At 40.3% G+C, this 13,131-nt stretch overlaps 1 protein-coding gene across 1 annotated transcript in view; it reads right to left on the bottom strand.

The window, feature by feature from the left end:
• arfgef2 (ADP-ribosylation factor guanine nucleotide-exchange factor 2 (brefeldin A-inhibited)) overlaps nucleotides 1–13,131 on the bottom strand; it is a 29,625-nt gene continuing 16,494 nt past the window's right edge. The window contains exons 20-39 of the mRNA XM_007578042.2: nucleotides 13,003–13,131; nucleotides 12,743–12,901; nucleotides 12,499–12,646; nucleotides 11,493–11,589; nucleotides 11,374–11,414; nucleotides 11,130–11,299; nucleotides 10,158–10,309; nucleotides 9,180–9,352; nucleotides 8,895–9,055; nucleotides 8,265–8,395; nucleotides 7,280–7,409; nucleotides 7,048–7,183; nucleotides 6,487–6,625; nucleotides 6,270–6,327; nucleotides 6,080–6,188; nucleotides 5,856–5,995; nucleotides 4,622–4,799; nucleotides 4,293–4,431; nucleotides 2,661–2,778; nucleotides 1–1,518 (exon numbers count right to left, since the gene is read on the bottom strand). Of these exons, the coding sequence (XP_007578104.1) occupies nucleotides 1,354–1,518; nucleotides 2,661–2,778; nucleotides 4,293–4,431; nucleotides 4,622–4,799; nucleotides 5,856–5,995; nucleotides 6,080–6,188; nucleotides 6,270–6,327; nucleotides 6,487–6,625; nucleotides 7,048–7,183; nucleotides 7,280–7,409; nucleotides 8,265–8,395; nucleotides 8,895–9,055; nucleotides 9,180–9,352; nucleotides 10,158–10,309; nucleotides 11,130–11,299; nucleotides 11,374–11,414; nucleotides 11,493–11,589; nucleotides 12,499–12,646; nucleotides 12,743–12,901; nucleotides 13,003–13,131 (2,673 nt within the window). The 3' untranslated portion in view covers nucleotides 1–1,353. The remainder of the gene's footprint in view (nucleotides 1,519–2,660; nucleotides 2,779–4,292; nucleotides 4,432–4,621; nucleotides 4,800–5,855; nucleotides 5,996–6,079; nucleotides 6,189–6,269; nucleotides 6,328–6,486; nucleotides 6,626–7,047; nucleotides 7,184–7,279; nucleotides 7,410–8,264; nucleotides 8,396–8,894; nucleotides 9,056–9,179; nucleotides 9,353–10,157; nucleotides 10,310–11,129; nucleotides 11,300–11,373; nucleotides 11,415–11,492; nucleotides 11,590–12,498; nucleotides 12,647–12,742; nucleotides 12,902–13,002) is intronic.

Genomic DNA, 13,131 nt, shown 5'->3' with positions numbered 1-13,131 from the left:
TACCTGGAACAGACCAGAAATCAGATTTATTGATTACTTCACCAAATGTTTGGAAGATTACATCACAATATTATGTATAGAACCATATAAGCACTTTCATTTCTATGTATCTTACATGGAAAACTTTACAGTCTGTACTTTTGTCATTTACTGTATAATATACATATATATTTATTTATTTATATACTCCCTGGCATTAGGGAAGAAAAAGTAGACATCCATAGTTGCAAGGGAAGGAATGCTTTTTCAAAAAAAATATATTTAAATGCACTTGAAATAATTACATACATCCTCCAGAAAACCCGTGGAACACACTCCGGATGAACCGCGGATCGAACGATGTTGACGGGAGTTATCCTGAACACTTTTGTTGAACTGTGAGGTTAAAGTAAACCAACACTGATGGATATTCGGAAGTAATAATTGAATGGGGCAAACAGATGTGCAAAAAGTGTGGAAATGGACTGTAAACCTGACTGACGGATGAAGGCAGAGTTTGAGGAGCTAACAGGGATTCTCTAACAGTTAGTCTGGATGTTGAATGACCAAGAAGCCAGAAAAAAAAAAAATCACTTTTTTTTCAGTGTAAACTTTGCAGTTCTCACGAAAAAAACAACCAATAAAACAAGCAAAAGCAAATAATCAAAATAATAAATAAAATGTCGCTAACAAAGACGACAGAGCAAAGTCCCATGTAAAGCTGCTTGATCTCCGATAGTGTTGCGTGCAGCAAACGGTTTTTAGTCTGTTAACGGGAATCGGTTGCTACCCAAACAACTCGGATATGGAGGTGGAGCGGAAACTGATGAGATCGTCCTCGTCCAAACAGGCACAGTTGGCGGAAAGCCATTTTTCAACAAAGGGAAACCTTTAGATTCCCGTCTGCTTCACTCCCTTTCTCTTAGATTAGCTTTAAAAATGAAAACAAAAAAACCAGAAAGCAATCCAAGAACATAAAGAGGATTTAGCAACAATAAATTATATCTTTACAGTTTTTTGTCATTGGGACAATGAGAGATGAGAGCCGGTCACAGTGCTGTTTATCCCAGAGAGTGAGGATGGAGGTTTCTCTACAGGCTGAGAGACGACAGAAACGTTGAACACTTTGATGTAGAATCCTGAAACAAGACCGGAAACGCACTCCGACTCCATTCCCTCCATTCCCTCCATTCCCCCTCTAATCCAATCCGGTCTGACAGACGAGAGGACAGTTTATGCATCAAGTCCACCTTAGATCCTCACGTCAACTTTCTCCTTTGTTTTTATTTATTTTAAATTATTTATTTTTTTAAACATTTTTTCCCCCCTTTGCCACACCCAGACATGCGCCGAACCGTCCTCCCCCACCATCTTCTAGGAGACAGGGGTCCGGGCGGCCGCCCCGTCGGGAGCAGCAATTTGGAAGACTGAGCCAATGCGCAGGAAGAAGCGCCTGAGAACGGCCCGCAGCTCCGGGATCAGATCGAACTGCATCATTTCACACAGGTGGGGGTAGTAACAGGAAGCATGGGGCTTGAACTGCAAGACAGAAATATGCTTATTAGGACAAATGGGGAACAAATTCTGCATGGAGTCTTAAACTATTCATATTTAACATTTAATCTCATTCCAATCAGCGGAATTGTATGCGATATGCTGAGTAGCTGAAATGCTAAATGGAAGGAACAGGACGCATGGATTAAAGGAGCAGTATTATGTATTATTCAGTCACATAGTGCCATTTTCTAGCACAATAAAACTATGCTGCCTTCAGTTGTTAAAAACTGCTAGAAAAATCAAACATACCTTAAAAATTTTTGACTTGGTATTTTAAATTGAAATTGGGCCTCCATCTCTAAAACTCTTCTTTCTGAAACTCCGCCTTCAGGAAGTCATGACAACATGTCTCCTCTATTAACCCTTTAATAACATTTTTACCAGCATTGCACTGAGAAGTAGCTCGTATAATAAGTTCAGCAGATGCTCAGTTTCACCAGGTGTTTGCTAATCGCTGCTGGCTAGTCCGAAGGAGCCGAGTCGGAGAGTTGTGGGGGGAAAGCTGCTCTGTGATGCGGAGGCTCAAAGCTTGGAAACTGCAGCTCTGAGGAGGAGCTTCATCCTTAAAGGCGGAGCTAGGTCCACCACGGTGTTTTGCACAGCTGAATGGTTGCTATGGAAGATTAATGATTTCTCAAAGATGCATGAAAGAATCAAAGCAACACTCCATGTATGTACTTGATGAGGGAATGACATCATAACATAATGAAAAGCTCACAAAAGTAGATTTCATATAATACTGCCCCTTTCAATTTGAACTGAAGAATTCCACTAAAGTGCAGATTTTGCTCCTTTTAAAGACTTTACTGTCCCCGGCTACATTTTGTCTAAACAGAAACTGTAACTCTTTTGGCCTACAATTCTCAGAAAATATCTGAGTCACAGTGGGGGGCAGTGACACATCGATGACTCACGGGCTCACACCAACAGGACATGACTCATGTCAAAACATGTCACTATTAACATTTTACATCAATAAAACCTGACCAAAAACGCCTCTGATGCCACTTATTTAAAACCAGTGGGCATTTCAGTCATTTTCCGAGCCTCTCTTTAAGGTTTACTGACAGCTAATGTGTGATGATAGGTAAAATGTGTGTATGTGTGTGTGTGTGTGTTCATGCCTTGTCGTCGGGCAGCCGTAGTGTCCTGGTGAGCAGCAGCATCAGCAGGCTGTTCCAAGCCTCTCTGTGGCTCTCTGAGGTCAGGCTGATGAAGTAGCTCAGAGCTTCCGTACACACCCTGAAAAAAGGGGCACACACACACTTTAACGACAGCTGAACGTCACAGGTGCGGCAGGAAAATCAGCAGCGTTCCTTAAAATCTTAGGATTAAGACACCAGCGGCGCTTCCTGAGACAAAAACTTCCACCTCTGCAATCATGAAGTGATCCAATGAGTCAGAAGGGACGAACGCAACGAGGGGATTTGCATCAGGCGTTTAAATGCCAATATATTCCACTGCCTGCACCAGCTCATCCATTTCTAATGAGGTATGAGACATGTGTGAGAAAAACAAACAGCTCCGCTTCATCTAACAGCTGCTATTTATCCCAAGTTGATCTGGCATCAGCCCATTCAGGTCCATTTAAAGTTCAGCATTTGTGTTGAAACTAAAACCTAGAACTAAACAGGATGGAGTAACTTGCAGTGATTTTCAAAAAAAATCACTGCATATTCGATAGAATATTTCATATTCTATCGAGACTGCAGCAGCCACTGGAAGTCTGTACATTCACCAGAACATTACTAGGGACGGGATGCACCGATCCATTTTGTCACCTGCAATACCAATACAGATGTCTGAGGTTTATCGGCTGATAACGTTACCAATACAGAAAAACAGCTGAACTGACTTAAAACGTTTTTTTTTAAAACACAGTTATACATAAACTGATTTACAAATATATTTGGTAACTCTGTGCAAGAATAGAACACTTAAATACATCAATAGCTTCACAAGCTTGATCAACCAAAACACAACAACTTTAATCTGTCCTATCAGTGCAATTAAGAGAAGAAAAGGCAATGTAAAAGTAAATGATAAAGAAACTGACCAAAACAATAGGCTGACTACCTTGTTTGACTGCAACAAACCTTTTTCCAAATGGATCAGAAAGTGGAATTAGAAGTTCTTAGTATAGTGTAAAATGAATAAAACATGACGTTGCTCAGAGCACAAAGCACAGACTTAGGCTGAATAAATCTGTCCTTATGGATCGGGCACATTGTTATTGATACCCCATCTAGAATTTTTGTCAGTATCAGAAATGATACAGATATTAATTTGTGCATCTCTAACCAATATAGTCATTGTTTGCTGTTTTGTCTCAATAGAAATGAGTGTAAAAGCTTGTTTGGGTTCCAGAACTTCAGATTTTTCTCTTTCCGGTAATAAAAAGAAACCTCAACTTTGAAATCTCCAACGTTTTCCATTCTAAATTTATATTTTCCACATTCAAAAGAGAAGTTACAGATGCCATTCAGTAGAACAGTATAGCGAGAAGTGAAACTTTCATCAGGTTTACAGATGGATGGAGGACACATTCCTGATTCTATGAAAAAACTAATTTTCTTCAACAAACATTTCAAATTTGTTTTTTAATGCTGTAATTAACCCTGGGGCTATTCATTACTCAACAGCATTTCAGTAATAGTAATTTACATACATGAAGCTCTTTCTGACAGGAGTATTCTGAAATGAGAGGAGTTCTGTTTATTGATTTGATTATGATCAGAATCATCTGTTGTACTCACAGCAGCAGGCGTGTCTGAATGTCCGGCCACGAATCCTGCAGCTTGGGGTCAGAGTACATCCTGAACAGGATCCTCAGGCTGCAGGCCAGGCTGCTGGTTTCCTGCTTCAGCAAGTTGGGCTTGGACTTCCCCTTAAAGCCTAGAGGAAAAAAAAAATAGAAAAAAAATAGAAAAGGTTAGGTGGTTTAAATGTGGTCTGCTTTTATTTTGATAGGAAAAAGAAAAATGATCAGAAAAGGAAGCTTCCTTCCAGAAAAGGATCCAAAACAATCATTTGTAGCGAGGGAATTTAAGGTTTTGTTGATAGTAATTAAAGAGCCTCCATCTACCTGCCCTCCACAGCGCCGTCCTCTGCTCGTTGTTGGAGTTGAACTCCTTGGCGAAGTTGTGCGACTCCAGCAGACAGTCAAGCAGCTTGAAGAGGTGAGCGGACGTCATGTGACGGTACATGCCCTGATCCGAAGCCGGCTCTTCTCCCGCCGCCTCCGACTGCTCCAGAGCGTCTCGCTGGGACACGGGGACAACATGTTAGCGCCAGTCACTGAGGGTGGGGCGGCAAAGGCTTTCTGTTTGCCACAGAGTTCATAGAATGATCTGAGAAGGTAGAACTTTTTTGGTTTTTGAAGACAAATATGGATTTTTAAAATCTAATTAAGTTTCCATAGTTTGGAGTCATCAATAAATTATATGATGAACTAAAACAATAATTTCCACTAACATGATTTATCGTTTTATCGTTTCTCTTTTCTACCAAAAACTGGATGATGAAAGTGTTGAGTCTGGTGCTGTGGTCTCAACTAGCCCCTTCATTTTGAAGGACAATTTAACTCACAGAGGTTTCATAATTAATTTGTTGTTTGTGTAGTTTTATTTACTTATTTTGGATAGTTAAAATATCTTCCAGTTCCAGTGTTTATGTTGATTAGAATTTAAAGTTTATTGTTCTTTGAGAATCTGTTCTTGTATTATTATTCTATTACCATTAGGTTGCTTACAAATGGTCTCAAAACAACAATATTATCAGTTATTTCAATAATTTCTGGGACAATTTATCGTCCCAGAATGGCGCCATCTTGTTTGACGAGCGTGTTTTACAGCTTTTGCTTAAAAGACTCCGAAAAGAGCCAGGCTAAGACTTTTGTTTTTTTTTTACATTACGAGAATATAACATTAATCTTACAAGAAGACAGTCGCAATATTAGGGGAATAAAATTTTAATTTTATGAGAACTCCAACATAAAAGATACAAAATTAAAATAAACAATGTTGAGCATCTTGTGAAGTGAAAGCCACTTCTTCAAAATATTTTCTGCCATTGGTAATTCCTGTTTTAGAAAAGAAAGCAAGTTTCATCGTGCAAACCTTTTCTATTTCCACAAAGCTGAAAAGCATTATATTTCCAAATGATATAATTCAGTTCCAGAAAGTATGTCTTTTGTTGCAATCATGTAAAATATTAACTTTCAATCTCTAGTGAGAAAAGTTTTCCCGTCCAGATAACGACTGAAAAGCTTCTAGATAAACAGCATGCTGACATAAAGCAGCAGGTCTTTCTCTGCGTACCTGCGCAGCAGCCATGTTGTCGGCATCCTCCTTCTTGCTGGTTGCCGGGTAGAAGACGATGTTGTCAACAGTCTGGATCAGTTCCAGCTGCACAACGCATTTAATGAGCAGGCCTGCAAACAACCTCTGGTCCGAGACTCCTGGAGGACAGAGGGACGGGGAAAAGAAATGCTCAGAAGTCTTTCGGTCGACCTTGGGTAAAGATGGCAGCCATGTTTACTCACTGGCGCTGGACTTGCCCTTCCAGGTGTCGTCGCTCGACATCTGGCTGTGCCCCCTCTCGGACAGAGCTCTGTCGAAGCTGCTCTGGGACTGACTGTCGAAGTCGGTCTCCTGCAAACGCAGCACAAACATTCTGAATGGTGAAAATGTAACGGGGGACTTGTGTGTGTTACTGCAGGGTGAGTTCCTTACAAAGTGCTTTCCCTCAGCAGCTTCCTCATCCTGTCCAGCCGGTCGCCATGTCAACAAGCTGATTGGCGGAAAAGACAAAACACAGTGACAGATTTACACAGAGGGTTGACATACGGCCTTCAGCACCAAGACTAACGCATGAGCAAAATGGCTGCACTTAAAAAAACTAATCAATGAGTGAGTGATGTGAGAGTGAAGTGTGCAAGTGGCGGCTCACGCGTGGGGGCTGGTGTTCTGGAAGATCTCCAGCATGCAGGAGCAGGTGACGTCCCAGACCTCAGGACTGAACTTCTCCCCGTTCAGAATCACCAGGTTCTCCAGACAGTTGGTCCCCGACCGGGCCAGCTGCTCGTTATCTGCAGCACAGAGGAACCAATCAGAGAGCGGCTGGGATTCAACGCCGAACAACGGGCAACACATAAAGACGAGAGGAGGGACAAGCATGCGGACGGACGGATGAAGAAATGAATGGATGGATGTATGGACATATGGATGGATGAACACAATATAATCCAGTCAGCAAACGTAAATCTTTTTCTATACTCCTGTTTTCTATTTCCATTCTTCTCCCAACCTGGAAAAAGCTGGAATTAAATCCCATCCTTTTCCAGGCTGTGAAGAAACTCTGATATTTGCAGAATTATTTTTTTAGCACCATCTGATAAACTCTAGACAGGAACATTTGGGTGTTTTAGAGCTTAAAATCCCCAAAGCTGTGTAATGCAGATTATTCCTTTAACTATCACAGACACAAGAATGACACTAGTGATGTCATCACCTTGGCGGACACACCACTGCAGCTGAGTGAAGATGTCCTGCAGCAGGATTTCACTGAGTGGCTCATAAAACTGGGTGAACACGTCACACACAGCGTACAGAGCGTGGTTACATGTCGTCGTCATCCACTCGATTTTCTGAAAAAAAAAAAAAGGAAAAAAAAAAACATCATTCAGAACTTATTCCACCCATTTAGTGCTTTTTATCAACTCATCAGTTATTTGAACTCTGACCTCCGTCTGCTGCTCTGGGAGTTTCATATTGTCGAAGATACGGAAGACGATTCTGAAGAGGTCGTGCCACCAGTGCTTCTCAAAGGAGTGGCCGTAACTTTTCATGATCTCAAACATAACTGTGAGGCCTCTACAGAGTAAACACACACCGGAACGTCAGACTGTTATGACTTTCTTCCTATCCACCATACACCACCACAGATTAGGGTTGTTGTAGATGGAACAATAAAAGGAATTAACTTCCCCTCAAAACTCCAGAAATTTCTAGATTAATCTCAGAAAATGTATAGAAAAAAAACGTAGAAATTTCTGAGTTTCAAAAGTGAAAAATTGACTAGAAACTGAGAATTAAATTCAGAAATTAAGATTATCTCCAAAATTTTCTAGAGTTTTAAAAGTTGAAAATTTGCAAGAAAATTTTTTTTTTTTTTATTTTAAATTTGAGATTTTAGTCACAAATCTTTCATTTTAGGAGCTCAGAAATGTCCTTGTTTTTTCTAAAAGAATTCTGATTATTCTCAAAATTTCAGAGTTTTTTTGGCAGAAATTTACACCTTTTTTCTAGCTAGAATGGCCCTGACACACTGTCGTAAGTGTAACAGCAGCTTGCAGTGACCTTTTATGAGCCAAACAACCTAACTGCACAACTTAAATGGTTTCAAAAGATACCTGCCTTTTACTGCAGTGAAAGCTGCATGAGTTAAACCCAGACTGATTTGACGTATAAAGTGAGACTTTTAGCTGCTTCCATTCAGTCCTACTATATTTTGCAAAACTGCAGTTTGCTGCTGTAACCTGATGACTCATTTCATTTTTTAATTTTTTTATGTTTCCCTGTCCTGGAAGTCATAAAAGCTATTTTCAAAAAACTATTTTCACCCCAACTAAGTAGATTCAAGTGTTTCAAAGAGCTAAGCAGGCTACCTCCATGGAAGCAGTGTGTGTCGGTGATGCACAGAAACCTGAGGCTCGTTTGTTTTTCTACCTGGTGCGGACATCCAGTTTGCAGCGATTGATGATACATGAAAGCTCGAAAAGGATGGGAAACCAGCCGCGAACCCAAACCCGATCCCCAGGCGCAACGTTCATGTCATCGCTGGTGTACTCCCTCAGCGCCTGGACAGGATATTTACAGGTTAGAATTAGTGCTGGGAGTCAATTAAAATGTTTAATTGAGTTAATTGGAAAGTCTGTAATTAATCAAATTCTAATTGAAATTTGTAAGTAACTGTTTTAATTCAAAAACCCTTTTTGCTGCTAAATTATTGAAGAAATAGACACATGAGCTCAACAACAATTATTATTTTTAATCTGTTACTCATACTATGAAACCATCAGATTGGTGCATGGTGTTATTCTACTCATTAAGCTTTCTAGTGTTGCAGGAACTCCTGACCATTCATGGATCTTCTACAAAGGTTCCAGCAACCATCTTTGTAATAAAAAAAAAATAATGTAATGAATCAATAAAATAAAGTGTCTAGGAAATGCATAACGCTGTCCCTTAAAATATTTGTAATAAATTAATCTAAATCAATATCTTCTCAAGTTTAGTATAAATGCTTTCTTTGTCAAACATGTTATGGACTTATAATAAAAGCTGGGGTGAGGTTACCTGAGGTCGTTCAGAAACGTATTTAGCACAGTGCCGGATGAGCCGGATGGCCTCCATGCTGGTGTCAGGAAAAGCTGCGTTGCACACAAACTCCGACAAACACTTCACGGCATCCTGAAAGGAGTCGATAGCAGCGGCAAAATGCTCCTGGAAAGTTTTCACTGAAGAGAAACAAAAAAAATAAAAAATTAGCACACAGGAGCAACGTCGCCCCCTGCCTGTAGTGCATTTAGATGGTTTCCCTCCTCCTCAGCTTAAAGATGGCAGCCCTGTTGATGCACTCACTGACGATGTGGCCTGTCGTCTGGAAAGCTAGCTCCACTATGGTCTCGTCGTGATCGGAGGCAGCCTGGTGGAACACGGAGAAGATGTTCTTCCAACCAGAACGGATGTTGGCTGCCTGGGAGTTCACCATCTGAGCCACACACCTGATTACCATGTCCCTGATGGTGGGAGACCTGACACATGGAGGGGAAGAGAGAGAGATGCTGGATGTGATGGTGGAATAATCCAAGGTGCTTAAACAGGAGAGATCAGAAGTAATGCTCTGTTCTTAAATGTTTCATTTTTTTATTGGAAAGTCAAAAACTAAATTCTGTTTTATTTATAGCAGAGTAGGCCGGCAACTAATGATTTTTCTAGTCAATTATTCTGACGAATAATGAGATAAAACATTTGCACATTCTGCAGATTTTTCATTTAACTACTCAATCTTCTTTTACACACTACAAATACATTAAAAGGTGTAAATAAGCAATACAGTTCTTTAAATAAGAAAAATAAACCGTTTATTGCCCTTTAGTGAATGCTTGATCATTTGTAGCAAAGGATGCAGATAAAATATACTGCCAACTAATCTGATTATTTTTTTAGATCAATAAATTGATAGCAAAAGGTATTTAAATAGATTTTTTTTTTTTTTTAGAATTTGAACCGGGTGATGCTAAAATGCCACTTCAGGAGTTCTGGGTAAAACGTTTTAACAGACGAAAAAGGTTTTTCATTTTAAATACAAAATGTTTCGATTTTATTTGAACTGAGTTTTGGCCGAATTACTGCTCTGACTGTGTTGTCCTTTCAGCCATTCTTTTATATCTGTATTATCCAGTTAATTAATCAACTAATAAATTAGTTGACAATTATTTCAATCATCAACTAATCACTATCAATCTGATTAACTGTTTCAGCCCTAGTATTGTTTTTTTTCTTCAGAGGGCTAAGGGTACCAACTCCTTTCTGAACTCATATCACCCCCATCTTCACCTGTTCTTCTTCATGATGTGCTCAAAAGGCCTGAGGAAATCCTTCTGGAAGCGAAAGTTAGCCAGTTCTCCTTTCTCCAGGAACTTCATGGAGAGCTGCCTCAGTGAATCCACAGCAAAGATGGCGACATCTTCATTAGGGTTACAGCCCACCTATAATAAAGACCAGAGTCATCATTGGAAGTGAGCTTTCAGCTCCAACTGGGTTCAAATTAAAGCTGGAAAATATATCAACTTGCTCAATATATTTGCACAGAAAATAATTTAAAACTATCACAGGATTGATTAATAATAACACGACTTTGAACTTCAGTTAGAGGTAACTAACTATGAAGTCAATTTCTTGCATAACTTTTGTAAGAAGTGTAGTGATCAGTGCTTTAAGTGGACGAAAAATTAAGTGCCCGTGTTCCCCTTATTGTCATGCTAAAGTGCGACAGAAACATGGTGATATTTTTATATTGATTTGTTTATCGATCTATAGATAAGTAGTTTTATAGTTCTAGATCAAACCTTCACATGGAGCACATTTTATTAACTTCAAACCTCACAGGATTAATATTAACATGAAAAATAACAAAAAAAATGAAGATATTAAGTAAAAGCTCATTAAAAACAAAGAAGTGAGTAGTTCCCTTTAGACTCAGGACTTCAACAAGCTTTTTAGTATTTTGATTTTAAAATTATACTTCTCAGAATTAGCTCTGGTCTAAACAAACCCATGGCACTTTAGCAATATTCCCTTACCTTCAACACAAATAGAAAAAAGGACACACAGTTGGGTAGTTATTCAAAAAATTACTACCTTATTACGTTTCTATGGCCTTAGTTTTTGCTAATTTTCTGCACTTTATGATTTATTTGGAGCCGTTGACACATCAGAGCAGATTTTTGCTGTAGAGAAGCGGACCGCAGTGGGGCTTTAACTGGGAACAGGACGAACCAGGCAGACATTCCGGACTGTTCCACTGACCTTGTTGAAGTGATCTCCAATAACCTGCCAAATTCGAGACCACTGCAGCCGGATGCGGTTCATGTTGTAGTACGAAATCTCCACGATCTTCTGCAGGCTGAACATTCTGGGCTGATGTGCCGAGGCCAGCTCGTCCATGGACACCGCACACAACCAGCGAACAAAGTCCACTGCACAGAAATGGACACACAGTGTATGGATTCATTTTCTAATCTGCAGCTAATCCCAAACAGCGTCGACTCACCGATTGCGTTTCCATCTAGTCTGGTAGAGCCAGTGAAAATCCTGGAAAAAGAAAACTGGATTTAGAAGTAAAGCAAAAGACAGCAAGGAGTGAAGAGTTAACTTTAAATGTCGTCCCACCTGTCGACAGCCACCACCACACTCTGAGAGCTGGTCTCTCCCACTGATTCCTGGATGTGAGCCATTTGTCTCTTGTCCTGACTTCCAACCAGGTTTCCTGCAACAGCAACGCATTAAACTTACAATCAAAACCCACAGCCAGAATAAGAGACAGGAAAACAAAATTAACCAAAACAGTGCAAAATATGGGCGTAAAAGTATTAGAGCCAATGTAGATAGAACATTTTTTAAAAAGCTCAAAAATTTTGAGATTAATCTCAGAAATTTTCTTGAAAAAAAAAATTTAAATTATTCTTAGTTCCAAAAGTTGAAAAACTTAATGAAATTTTAAAAAATCTTTAGATAAATCTCAGAATTTTTTTTTTAAATGCTCAAGTTTTTTCTAGCAAAAATGTTGATATTTTTGTTTTCCAGCCACAAAGTACAATTTTATAGCACAAACATGTTTTAAAAGAAATTTGACATCATGAAATTATTCTTTTGTGTCTTTGAGAAATTATTGGTCTTTCTAAAACTCCACCTTCAGGAAGTCACTGCAACATTGCTCCTCTATTAACCCTTTAACAACGGTTTTACCAGCATTTCACTGATAAGTGGCTCTGTAATAAGCTTAGCAGTTTTACCAGGTGATTTCTAGTTGCTGCTGGCTAGTCTGAAGGAGCTGAGTGGGGGAGACAGAAGGGAGGGGCGCTCTGTTTAGATGAAGCTTTTAAACTTGCGCCTAGTACGCTGTGCTAGATCTACCCCCGTGTTTTGCACAGCTGAAAGGTTGCCATGGGAGATTAAAGGATTTCTAACATACATAAAAGAATCAAAGCAACCAGGTATGTTTTTGATGAGGGAATAACATTATAGCATTATATGAAGCTTAAAAAAGTCAATTTTACATAATACTGCACCCTTAAAAAATATGTTGGATCTCCACTTTTTCAGCCAAATATCAAAAGTCATTTTGGAAGGTCCAAAGAGCCGCAGGCTGCAGATCCCCGGTTTGGGGGGAACCTACCCAGTCCCAGAGGCATGAACTCCTCAGTACCAGGAGGAAGCCCCCTGATGCTCCCCTCTCTGTCTCGGACCACTCCTGAGATGTAGCGTGTCTTCACCCCTGTGCCGATCAGCTGGGCCAGTTCCAGCTGACTAATACACCTCAGTATCTATGACAACCATACCACAACAACAAAATAAAAATCTATGGTTGAGGTGCATGTACAAAAACGTCAGAGCTTCATTTTATGTGTAGGATTCTGCACCTCATGCCAGGAGTTGCCCAGGTAGTTCCCGTCAGTGTGAGCGACGGTGATCAGCGTCTTTATGGTGTCGATGTTCTTCTGCTTCATCTCGGTGATGCTGGAGCTGGCCGTCAGCAGCGTGAAGCGGGCCAGAGCTTGGACGTAGGCGTCTCTCTCCAGCTGAGAGCAGAAGCTCAAGTCACTACCCTGACTCTTATGTTCTCACTGCTGCGTGCGTGTGTGTGTGTGTCTGTGTGTGTGTGGGGACAGTGCGAGCAGACCTGCATGCTGAAGATGGAGGCGATCCTGACGGCGCATCGGATGCCCTCCAGACACAGCGAGGCCACCTCTGGGTCGTCACAGTCCTGCAGTCCCACGCTGAAGGCGGCCAGCAGCGGAGTCCAGGCAAG

The sequence above is a fragment of the Poecilia formosa genome, unplaced genomic scaffold (genome assembly GCF_000485575.1).
Source record: "Poecilia formosa unplaced genomic scaffold, Poecilia_formosa-5.1.2 Scaffold465, whole genome shotgun sequence".
Classification (NCBI taxonomy): domain Eukaryota; kingdom Metazoa; phylum Chordata; class Actinopteri; order Cyprinodontiformes; family Poeciliidae; genus Poecilia; species Poecilia formosa.
Note: the sequence above shows the minus strand (reverse complement) of the source record. Positions and strands in the feature narration are given on the sequence as shown.